This window comes from Phymastichus coffea, unplaced genomic scaffold (genome assembly GCF_024137745.1).
Source record: "Phymastichus coffea isolate CEN01 unplaced genomic scaffold, Cenicafe_Pcof_1.1 PCOF00279, whole genome shotgun sequence".
Classification (NCBI taxonomy): domain Eukaryota; kingdom Metazoa; phylum Arthropoda; class Insecta; order Hymenoptera; family Eulophidae; genus Phymastichus; species Phymastichus coffea.
This window is the reverse complement of record NW_026707090.1, coordinates 22722-33509: the sequence shown is the minus strand read 5'-3', so window position 1 is coordinate 33509 and position 10788 is coordinate 22722. Positions and strand designations below refer to the sequence as shown.

Sequence of the window (10788 nt, the reverse complement as noted above, 5' to 3'; positions counted from 1 at the left end):
TAAATGTTTAAAACAATCTTTTCAAAAGAACATTTATTTCAAAAAATTATCTTACATTTTTTTTAATTTTTACGTATATTGACACAACTATTATTACACATAGGTATATTCATTTTCATTATAATCTACTTAAAACTATGAAGAAATAAAGAGCATAACGGAAATATCGAGACTCTCTTTAAGCTCTCATGTACAAAATTATTTGAATCGTGTAATAAAATAATATTTTGAATAATGTCAAAAAATACGCAGGTATTTCATTTGGCGCCATGAGATTTCAACAAATCTTTTATCTTAAAAAATACATAACGTACTTTAAAAGTATCAAAAAAGTATACAAACATATAAATAATAATAACACTGCCATAGTAAGAAGGCATTTTTTATATTCTACTAATTATAACTAATTCGCTTTATCCATTTATTCATCGACGTCCCTTTAAAAATAATAATCAATTTGATAGGAATTAAAATTGATTATTATTTTTAAACGAATCATTCAAAATACTATTTAAAATATTGTATTTTCATTGCTTTTTAATAAAATTTTTCATTTCTAACTTTTTAATATTCACTGGGTATACGATTACTGACATCATATTTCGTTGAGTTTTAATATCTATAATCTATTTTACATCAAATATTGTTATATGCATGAAATCCCTCTCATGCCTATTACATTCGATATAAAAATAATTATATTACAATAAAAAAATATATTAATTTAAAAAATCTTAAAAAATCATCTACAACTTTCATGAAATGTTTAGATTTTCAGCAGATTTCATATTACATACTCTTTAAAGACGTAAAAAATGTTTTAAAAACATAATAGTTTTTGCAATTTATAGTATTTTTTTCTTTAAGTTTACATAGATTTATAAACGTTAAAATATTTTGATTATTAAAAAATATATATAAAAAGTATATATTTCATTGATACCAATTTCGATCCGAAATCAGTCTGTTATTATCAGATTAAAGGAAAAAGGTGTATCAAAATGCTGCAACAGATTTCTCGTAAGGGACAAATAGTTTTACAGATTGTGAAAAAAGTCTCTACATACTATACAGCGAAAACAACATTTTTCGTAACATAGTCCACGAAGAAATTTAAAAACTAAAACATTTACATCTATTTCTTCTTTAGCAAGTGCTCACAATGAATTATTATTCTGATAAAATCATAAAGAAATGCATAGTTAATAATATGTATCAACAAGTCTTTTCAAATAAAAATATTTTAAGAATCAACAACAGCTATAATGAAATATGTAAATCTTTTGTTTTAAATTGCATTTTGATTGTTTTATATAAGTCATTAATTTATATAAATTTTGATCGCTCTTTTCAAAAATAAAATATTTGAATGAATCAGATTGTAACTTCGTTTGTAGGCAAATTTTCAATGGTTCATTTATTTAAAAAATATTATCTTTTTTATGGACTACAACACGTTTCAACTATTATCGAAATTAAAGCCAAAAAAAAGTAAACATTGGCAATGAATAAAGAGCGACGTCGCGAAATATTGATAATTCGAGCGACATTCCCCTCGTATATTTCCATCATTAATTAAAAGATTCAAACATTTTGTAAAATCTCAACAGTTTTTTCATTCTCTGTTATATAGCATTTAAATCTGTCACTTCATCTAGAAGTTAGTAGTTTTTTCTCCATATCTCATTTATCTAGTTTAATTATAAAAGCCTCTCCAGGAGAAATCATTAATTCTTTGAAGTATATGTTTTGATGTAATTTGTAATCGGGCCCAACTACTATATATCCTCCATAATATAATGCCGATAGATCTTTAATTTGCGTTTTTATGCCTAGATTTGCAACAAATACGAAGGTATTTCGTCGTGGATACCACCTTTCGATTACAATGACCTCATCCTTAGTATATCTGAAGAAATCGCAAACGTCGTAAAAAAAGTATTGTAAATTACATTCAATAATATAAGGCAATGGTACACTCACCTGACATCACAATTAGCTTGAGCTTCATTATGTTTAACCACACTTTTAACATAAATTGACGGCGTTTCTTCACGTAGTTTTGCCATTTCATGAATGAGGCTGTTGAGATTTGGAACTGCTGGTTCTGCGGATGTTGGCATCCAAGTCTTACTTGCGGGCTTTTTATCGTCGTTATTGATCGTGTGAAGCCAGTTCATAAAAGCCAACTGGTATCGATTAAGATGAACAGCCTTATCAGAATTCAACATTCCCAACTATAAACATTTCGGTACTCATTATTCTTCAACACATAATGAATTCCACATCTAAAAATGTGCCGTTTTTACCTCATCCCCGTAGAAAATATTAGGTGTACCAGGTAGCATCATACCCAACATGGCAATAGCCACGCTGGCATTGGCAACTGGTAACGTGGATGCCAATCGAGGACTATCAACGCTTCCCGTGGACCAATGTATCCATGGATACCCAGATTTTTCAAACAACGGTCCCTTGATTATCTTAATAACTTGACTTTTGATGCTCTCGGTGTCATTAGATACAGCGAGAAAAACATCGATTAGGTCTACCCTGTGCATAATCGCATTTCTGGCATCGGTGTAGACTGCATTGTTCAGAGCTTTTTCGCTACACATAAATATCCTTTCCGAGCCGATAATAGTCTTCCAGTGCCTCAATGCTGGCATAAAATTGGTCTCGTTGACAAAGTGTTCTAGACCTTTGAGGTAGAAGCCATCGACCCCTTTGTGCTGCCAAAATCTGATGGCTTTAGTGAGCTCGTGATCATCCAGAGACGAAACAATTACAGGCTCAACGCGAGTCGGATACTCGTATGGAGCGGTTTTCAAAGTATCTCTAGTTTCTCGGTATGGTGGTAATGGTCCCGTGTTCGTTATCGTCTCCTGATGGTCACTTAGGTTTCGTTTCTCTACGTGATCTCCGAAATTCTTAACGTACGGATAAAGCGGCAAATCCAGAATAATCTTCATGTTCCGACTCCGAATATTTGAGACCATATTATCAAAATCAGATAGGCTTCCCAGTCTTGGATCAATTTTCATTAGGCTCTGAACTTCTTTGTCATAGTCGGTAGGGTAATCGTTGGTCGGAAATATGGAGTTTAATCGAATAGTTTGAACTCCTAGGCTGTTAATGTACTGCAGTCGATTGGTTATACCTTGTAAATCGCCAACTCCGTCATTGCCGTAAGAGTCTTGAAATGACGCTGGGAATATCTCGTAAAAGAGGCTACCTTGCCACCACTGAACCGGTGGTTCGCACCTATGTCATAGATACGAATATTAAAAACCAAGGAAATTAATTTTACCATTGACAATTCGTTGACGCATACTTCCTAGGCATTGTTGCAATAACACCGATGGCCAAAGCGATACAGCCGGCAAATATTGACATCAATGTCCAGAAAAAAGTTTTGCGAATGACAGGCCAATTCCAGCTCATAAAACTGTAATTCTTGGGTGGTTTTGGCACGACTAATTGAATTCCCGTAAGTGGTGGCTCGCCCTGATTATAAAACTAAAATATAGATGAATAAATGTTGATTTAATTGAAATAATAATAGGCTACGTAAGGAAATTGGTCATTTGTCATGCGAAAGTTTGGCAAAGCAAACGGATACGCGTGTTCGATATAACTTATGCATCGCTCTTCTCAATTTAGCGTGTCTAATAAGACTTGTTATGCCCGTACTTTGCTCAGCAAGCCACTATTTACAAGCATGCTGACATGCTAGCATAACGTATAGTCTACGACGCTGCCAACGATTCGAAAAATGCGCATCATTCATTTTGTTGTTTGAATTTTGTTTGTCTGTCAAGTCGTATATTACAAAATTGAGCAATGACGTTTCATTACCGCAATGATTTCTTTTTCCTCGATCATTCGACGGCATGCCATCGAGAGTACTCCGATTGACTCTGGCAACACGAAACAAAAATTAGCTCGGCATTATGACGTCAAATTTTCAGTGTATTGCACAGCATAGCGAAATTTCGTAAAATTACTAGTAGTCGCATGCAGCGACTGTCGACTCGAAAATATGCATATCGGGCGTGAGATTGCCGCACGGCATGCTAAATTGCGAGGAAAGACGGGAAAAAAAGAAATTATCTCGAGAGACAGTAGGATTTGGCAGAACGTCCGACAGATTACCCGTATGAATTTGTTGAGAAAAGGAAGAGGCGTCGAATTCGCCAATCGACTTACCAATGCTTGCGCGTCCGGAGCTAAGTGGGTGTACGCGGTATTTAATTGCGTGAGCAATTGCGTGCAAACGGGCTCGTTGGTGTCGCTGCTGCTGCCGCCCTCGCTGCTCGTCTCCAGCATTGGATCCCGTGAGCTTGGCTCTGAAAAATCGTGACAATACTCTATAAATACTCGGCAAACAATTTCATCTGTTCGAGTTGATTTTGCTCGTATTGTTAACAGTATCGAAAAGACACAATGTTATCGCAGTCTTCTTTTAACGACTGGCTGTAAGTTAGACGATTTGGTCTATCGCGTACAAATTGAGGAAATTGAAACGTTAGCGTAGTTTTATCGAGCCGGCTATTAAGCGCTGTTAAGAGAATATTCGGCCAATTGATGACTCGACTCAAATACATATTGTCAACGCTCGGCGCGCAGCCACTACGCTCGAGCCACCAATAAACTGCCGTCGAGCAGAGTAAAATTAAATTGCAGTAATTTCAAGAATACATAAATGCCCGCGTCTTATAAATAGAAGTGACGCGATGACTCGAGAGCGCAGGATCGCGACAGGCTTGCGGTTCGATTAATCGAGGCGCCAAGCAAGCAGAGGACACTCACCGTCGTGCATGGCTTTACAGGAGCTGTTGACGATGTTGAGAAAAGCCAGGCCATCCTCGCTGTTGATGTTGCTGAGCGTCCGATCGAGCTGAGCGGGTGAGTCAACTCCGAAGGTGGGAGCGTCGTCCGCGGCTAGGTGCGGTGGTGGACTCGGCGTCAACAGCGGGCAATCCGACGACACCTCGTCCTTCAATCGAAACGCCTCGGTCACGATTCGCGAGTCGCAGCCGCGGCCCGAACGGCAGATAGCCGCGCACGCATACGAACCTGTTGAATGAAGCTCGGCGAGTTGGGCGACGACGACGTTACGAGCTCGCTGCTTGTGACGACGGACAGCCGCCCCTCCGGCCTCTGCCCGCTCATCGCTCGATCGAACTACGAGCGAAATGTCGTTGCGCATTAATCGGGGCGAGCTCCGACAGGCGATTCTTCGACGCGAAACCAAACGATTGCTGGCTGGGCGCCAGATCAGCAGGTCGTATCGGCTGCGAGCGCAGTCGTCTCGGTTTTCTTTTTTCTTCTCCGAGGGAAAAGATGAGCCTCGATGGGCGCGATCGATGTAAATATAGCACGCTGAAAATTATTTTTAATTCGCTTGGCGGATCGACTGGGTCGACGCGGAGCTTCAGTCGGCTTAAAGAGCGCTTGCGTTTCCCCTTTCGGGAATGCACAGTTAGCGCGAGCCCTGCTGTTGCGTGCGCCAAGATTATTGATTTTCCAAAGTGGCTCCTCGTGGGAACGCCAAAGAGCCGAGACGCGGCCGTCGAAGGGAAAACAACAAGTGGGAAAGGTTGGAAGTGAATCGCACGTAAGGCCGCCCGCCGACGGTACAGCTAAAGCGGGCGCCAAGTTAGGTCGCGAGCCAGCGGAGCGAGCAGTGCCGCAGCGCCGGAAGCACCTCAATATCGGCGTATCGACGAAACTGCAAGGAGCGGCACACGTGAGCGTCGCAACAGCACGAACGGCACTGCGCTCGGTCGCGCGAGCGACCCGCGGGAGAGTCGACAGGCAACTGCCAGCGAGACCGACCCACACATGTGCAAGTCCGCGCGCGGCCACGTGACCCCCCGCTGGTCGGCAAGCGAGGTGTGCGTACGTGTGCGCGCGCGACCAAATGCACGAGAGAGCAGGCAAAAGGCAAGCAAGACCAAGTGCGCGCTAATTGCTGAGCGAGAAGCGCGCGGCCCGGCCAAGTGTCTCACGTACCTTCGTGTCGTCGCACTCGAAGCGTTGGACGAGGCTCTCTCGCTCTTCCACTTGAGTCCGCGGAAGAGAGCACGACGACGACGACGACGACGACGACGACGACGGGAGTACCTGACGGCCGGAAAGCTCGCGCTCGAGTGTCGTATATTTAGACGTGCGCCTCGCTCTCTCGCTTAGCCGCCCACGAGTCTGCGCGCGCGTCGCGTGCCCGCGAGCTTTCGGCGCCGAAGCGCTCTTCCTCGATCAACTCCGCGCGCACCCATTTCTTTTCCGCGTCCGTTCCCCGACGGCGCAAACATTGCGATTTTCAAAGTCGAAAGTGCGACTCGCGCGGCGGCGAAGCGGGGAGTGGTGGCGGGGGGTCCCGGAGAAAATCAATATAGAACGCGCGCGCGCCCGATCCATCAGAGCTTGAACTTGCACGCGGTTGCGCGCAAGCCGCGAGGCCGCCGCCCCCTCCGTGGCAGGGATTTACTTGACCGATCACCGTCGACGTTGTCGCGTTCTCGCTCCGGCTGCACCGAGGTACGCGCGATCAGCGCGTCTTCGCTCTTTTTCGTTCGCCCGTACGTAGGCAGAGAAGAATCGCGAAAGAATCTTGCGTACGGGTGGCATTGAAATACACTTCGTCATCGGCTGATCGTCGCGAGGATGTGGGATATTTATTGGCGAACGTCAGTTGACGTTTACGAAACGAAAAGCTCAAGCGACCTATCAATTCTCTGGTTTGCGGAAGACATAGCTAGCGGCAACCAACTTGACATTTTTTCCTCCAAATTTGACTCCTTTTGTTGTCCAGTACTCACGTTCAATATTGCAATATTTCAAAAAGTGATACGCGGTTATTTTTAAATGTTTACACGCACTGCTGTTATTGAAAGATGCATCTTGCACGCGGTGTCCGGTGAACGTTATTTGATTCATATCGCGTGTCTCATTACGTAAGTCGCAATTCGCATTTACCAAACTTACAAATGAAGAAAAACGGAAAAAATTAACGCTAATAAAATAGTCAATAGTTATTAATTTTAAACCACAAATCGTTTATTTCAACTTAGAGGCATAGACGTCGATGCAGCTGGTATATTTTTCATCCGATTATAACAGTCGACAAGACGTATCGTGCACAAGGGTCATTTCCAACAAAAGGCTATTTACTAAAACAAAAATGCTTATTTTGACGCACTCGTGTAACGAACGCAAGACTGATTAGCGCATCCCGTCATAACTTTCGAAAGAACATGGATGAATCTACTTCCCGCGCAAATTTGAGAGTATCTGAAATAATAATGAACGATGGTACGATCATTAATCATTTATTATCAGAATCAGTTCCGATATTTCGCAAGTGGAAAAGTCTACCAAAGTGGCCAAACGCATTTCAGCACTCACTCACCCTAGGCACTCCGATACTTCTGAGATGCGATAATGTACTCCCTCGGCACATTTTTTTTTTTTTACGAACGTCACGATAATCTGGACTTGTTTCGCCATTAGCAGAGGTCGAAATCTGCTCGTAAACCACGGAAAGTTTTTTCCCCGTATCGATATTTTACATGGGAAATTGTGGTTTTGTGTTGTTTGCGTATGATACTGCGATCGATTGATGATCAAGATTTAGACCAGCCCGAAACAGTTGATAAATTTTCTTTCTTCTGTTAGTACGTCAACGAAGCTCTACCCCCAAATTCGGAAGTCATTCTGTCTTTACTGAAATGCAGAGAGAAAACTTGACGAGCAAGGAAACGAGAAAAAAATGGTATCAATCGCACAAACAATTATGAATTGAAGAATCGCATGGTCAGGATCCGACCAGAAAAAAAGCAAATGACACGATTTACGAAATCGGAAGAGAAAAAAAAAGAGGAAAAATTGGGCGCCCGAGAAAAACAGCATTGTTATTGAGCCCGCATAGGCTCGGCATATCTATTATCGATAAGAATTGTAATTGCACGAGCGGTCTTAGCATTGTTCCCGAGGCGCCGCGAAGATCGTACGAGGAAACTGATCCGAGAAGCTGTAAAGCAGAAATCGACCGAAGCAAACGTTACAAAACTTCCACGACAGTGAAAAACGATAAGCTATGATATAATATCGCTAAAAAGGCAAGGAAGAGAGACGTCCGAAGAAAGTGGATAAAGAGAAGCATAGATTTTTCCATAGAGTCGCAGCGTTATCTGAGCGGGCGCATCCCCACCGCGCGAGCAGTGGGCCACGGCGACGAGTATTATTCGAACTGCGTGGCCGCGCGCCCGAGATAAGGCCGCGAGCTGATCTTTGCTCCGAGAGGCCAGATTGGCGCAATTAGTCCGTGGGCGCCGCTCCGGAGATGTAGCAGAGTGAAGCATCCCGACGCGCAACGCCCGTATCCCCCCGGCCTCGATCAGCCCTTCACGGCCCGTCCCGAAACTCGGCGCGGCCGCCACAAGTTCGCCCCGAGCGCGCCCGCGACGTGCCGAGACGCGGCACCAGGGAAAACGTCCGTGCAGTGACCCGACGACGAGCTTTACATGGATTCCGAGTTGACGAATAACCAACACGCTCGACGACAGTTACGTTGCAAGAAGAAGAAGACGCGAACCGGTGCTGAGGGCGAGTCATGGCTCTCGACTTCTTCGCCGGCTGCCTCGGAGGTGAGTGCGCTCGGCTAGCCCGGGATCCGCTCTGTCGTGACTGACGCGGCGGCGATCGCTTTGTCCGCAGGCTGCGCAGGTATTGTGGTTGGATATCCTCTTGATACCGTCAAGGTTCACATTCAGACGCAAGACCACCGCAATCCCAAGTACCGGGGCACCTGGCACTGCTTTCGCACCTTGCTCGCCAAGGACTCGGTGAGTTTTCTCCAGCGCGCTCTTTGTCCTGCGCCCGATCACGCTATTTTTCAGCTCGCTTTCGCTTATCGTCTGCAGATTGTGGATTTTCGCGCCAGAAATTGAGATAACGCCTGGCTTCGTTAAAATTCTACGCTCGTTACGTAAGGAAGCCGATCGATAAATTGCGGTGATTTATCAATGGCAACGTTTATTGATGGCGGTACGCTCGGTTCCGCTCGGTTCCGCTCGGTTCCGCTCGGCTCCAGGCGGCGACTGCCGTTGTAAAAAGGTCGAATCCCGCAAACACTGTGCACGTGCTCTGTATCTGTCATTTCGCTAAGCGCGCGAGCTGCGATAAATATTATTGACCGGTAATTTCTTTTCTCGAAATTGGCGAGGAAAAGAGCGCCTTGAGAACAACGAAACAAAGCGCGACTCGAGAGGTTGGTTTGCGACAGGTGTCGGGCCTCTACCGAGGTATGTCGTCGCCGATGGGCGGCGTGGCAGTGATAAACGCCATAGTCTTCGGCGTCTACGGCCAGACGCAGAAGGTGTTGAGCGAGCAGTTGCCGGCGAACGGTCAGCACCAGCTGAGCGGCCACTTCCTCGCTGGCGCTTCGGCGGGCATAGCCCAGGCGCCGGTGTGCAGCCCGATCGAGCTGGCCAAGACTCGGCTGCAGCTGCAGGAAAGCTCCTCGTCGTCGCAGCGACGATTCAGCGGGCCGCTGCAGTGCCTCCGCCACATCCACCGCACCGAGGGCCTCAGGGGGGTGTTCAGCGGCTTCTGGATAACGCTGCTGCGCGAAGCTCCCAGCCTCGGCGTTTACTTCGCCACCTACGAGGCGCTGACGCACAGCGACACGCCGATCTCGACCTGCCACATGCTCGTGGCTGGCGGACTCGCCGGCACCGCGTCCTGGGTCATGTCCTACCCGATCGACGTGGTCAAGTCGCGACTGCAAGCCGACGTGGACAAGAAGTACAGCGGCGCCGTGGACTGTCTGCGCAGCAGCGTGCGCTCCGAGGGCTACTCGTGCCTCTTCCGCGGACTCAACTCCACCATCATACGGGCCTTCCCCACCAACGCGGCTACTTTCGCCGTGGTCACCTGGACGATCAGGCTGCTGAGCGATGGCCAGCCCGCGCTGCCCGGCGAGTCGCTGCGCGCCCAGGAGGTGGCCGAGGTCTTCCAGCCGTCCCTCGAGTCCTGGAACGCCCTCGACCGCTACGGCGAGTCGAGCTGCCACTCGCTGCACGCGCTGGGAGACGCCACCGAGGGATACCTGCGTCGATTGGCCAGTACGAATCTCATGCTTGTGCCCGCGCACTCGAGCACTGCCAAGGACAAGGACGCTGCCGGGTGCCAGTTCGAAGAAACGAAAGAGATTATTCGTTACTGATTCGTTGTCTGTTCATCTATAGCTTTAAGGGACTACTTTTTGTAAAATAAACAACTTATTTGTAGATATTACGTTTGTACGATACCCATGTATACTTGGCATTAAACCTTGGCACATGATTTATAGATGTTAAAGCGGCGTTTTCTTTATTCTTTACTTCAATCGGGTACAGTGATGGAATTGACTGAAGGGAGTTTTGTGCAACGCGTCGACGTTGAAAATGACTTAAACGCGCAGCACTTCCAAAAACAAGAATCGCAGTTTGAAAATTGCCTGTGTTCAGCGAGAGCTGAAAACAAGTTCCATGACGTAGCCGGCGCGAGTTTCGAATGTTTACGCGGCGGGCGTAGCAGTCCTCGAACGAGCCGCGGATATGTGAGATCTCAGGGGCTGCCGTGGACGACGTTAAGACTCGCCGAGTCTCTTTTCCTCTCGGTTCCGATCATTCTTTTTTTTCTTTTCGACCCGCTACAAATTTTCCACGCAAGACTCTCTCGCATCCCAAAATCCAGGAGGCTACGTTAGTCGCTGCAAAATTCTCCGTTGAAAAACCCGCT

At 45.7% G+C, this 10788-nt stretch overlaps 2 protein-coding genes across 3 annotated transcripts; one reads left to right on the top strand and one right to left on the bottom strand.

Annotated features, from left to right (window-relative positions):
- Positions 1 to 49: 49 nt before the first annotated feature.
- On the bottom strand, positions 50 to 6299 carry LOC131674677 (neutral and basic amino acid transport protein rBAT-like). 2 transcript variants are annotated; one of them, XM_058953494.1, is made up of 8 exons: positions 6019 to 6299; positions 5080 to 5187; positions 4813 to 4999; positions 4210 to 4349; positions 3335 to 3519; positions 2310 to 3264; positions 1984 to 2237; positions 50 to 1909 (listed from the first exon to the last, which is right to left on the bottom strand). In XM_058953494.1, exons 2-8 carry the CDS (start codon positions 5173 to 5175, stop codon positions 1684 to 1686), a joined length of 2043 nt encoding a protein of 680 aa, XP_058809477.1. In that variant the 5' UTR covers positions 5176 to 5187; positions 6019 to 6299; the 3' UTR covers positions 50 to 1683. The 2 variants fall into 2 exon arrangements, with proteins under 2 accessions (XP_058809477.1, XP_058809476.1); XM_058953493.1 differs by having other exon boundaries at positions 5080 to 5385; positions 6019 to 6298.
- A 2122-nt stretch (positions 6300 to 8421) lies between these two features.
- On the top strand, positions 8422 to 10231 carry LOC131674681 (mitochondrial basic amino acids transporter). Its single transcript, XM_058953500.1, has 3 exons — positions 8422 to 8651; positions 8722 to 8849; positions 9290 to 10231. The coding sequence occupies exons 1-3, from the start codon at positions 8618 to 8620 to the stop codon at positions 10229 to 10231; spliced, it is 1104 nt and encodes a 367-aa protein (XP_058809483.1). The 5' UTR covers positions 8422 to 8617.
- Positions 10232 to 10788: the final 557 nt, after the last annotated feature.

Bases quoted from the DNA above. Each gene is read 5' to 3' on its own strand.
- LOC131674677 (XM_058953494.1), bottom strand. From the start codon at position 5,175: ATGAGCGGGCAGAGGCCGGAGGGGCGGCTGTCCGTCGTCACAAGCAGC. The intron at 3,265-3,334 runs GTATGCGTCAAC...TCTATGACATAG, and splicing joins ATTGCAACAATGCCTAGGAA to GTGCGAACCACCGGTTCAGT. The intron at 1,910-1,983 runs GTGAGTGTACCA...CGATTTCTTCAG, and splicing joins CAAGCTAATTGTGATGTCAG to ATATACTAAGGATGAGGTCA.
- LOC131674681 (XM_058953500.1), top strand. From the start codon at position 8,618: ATGGCTCTCGACTTCTTCGCCGGCTGCCTCGGAG. The intron at 8,652-8,721 runs GTGAGTGCGCTC...CTTTGTCCGCAG, and splicing joins CTTCGCCGGCTGCCTCGGAG to GCTGCGCAGGTATTGTGGTT. The intron at 8,850-9,289 runs GTGAGTTTTCTC...GGTTTGCGACAG, and splicing joins CCTTGCTCGCCAAGGACTCG to GTGTCGGGCCTCTACCGAGG.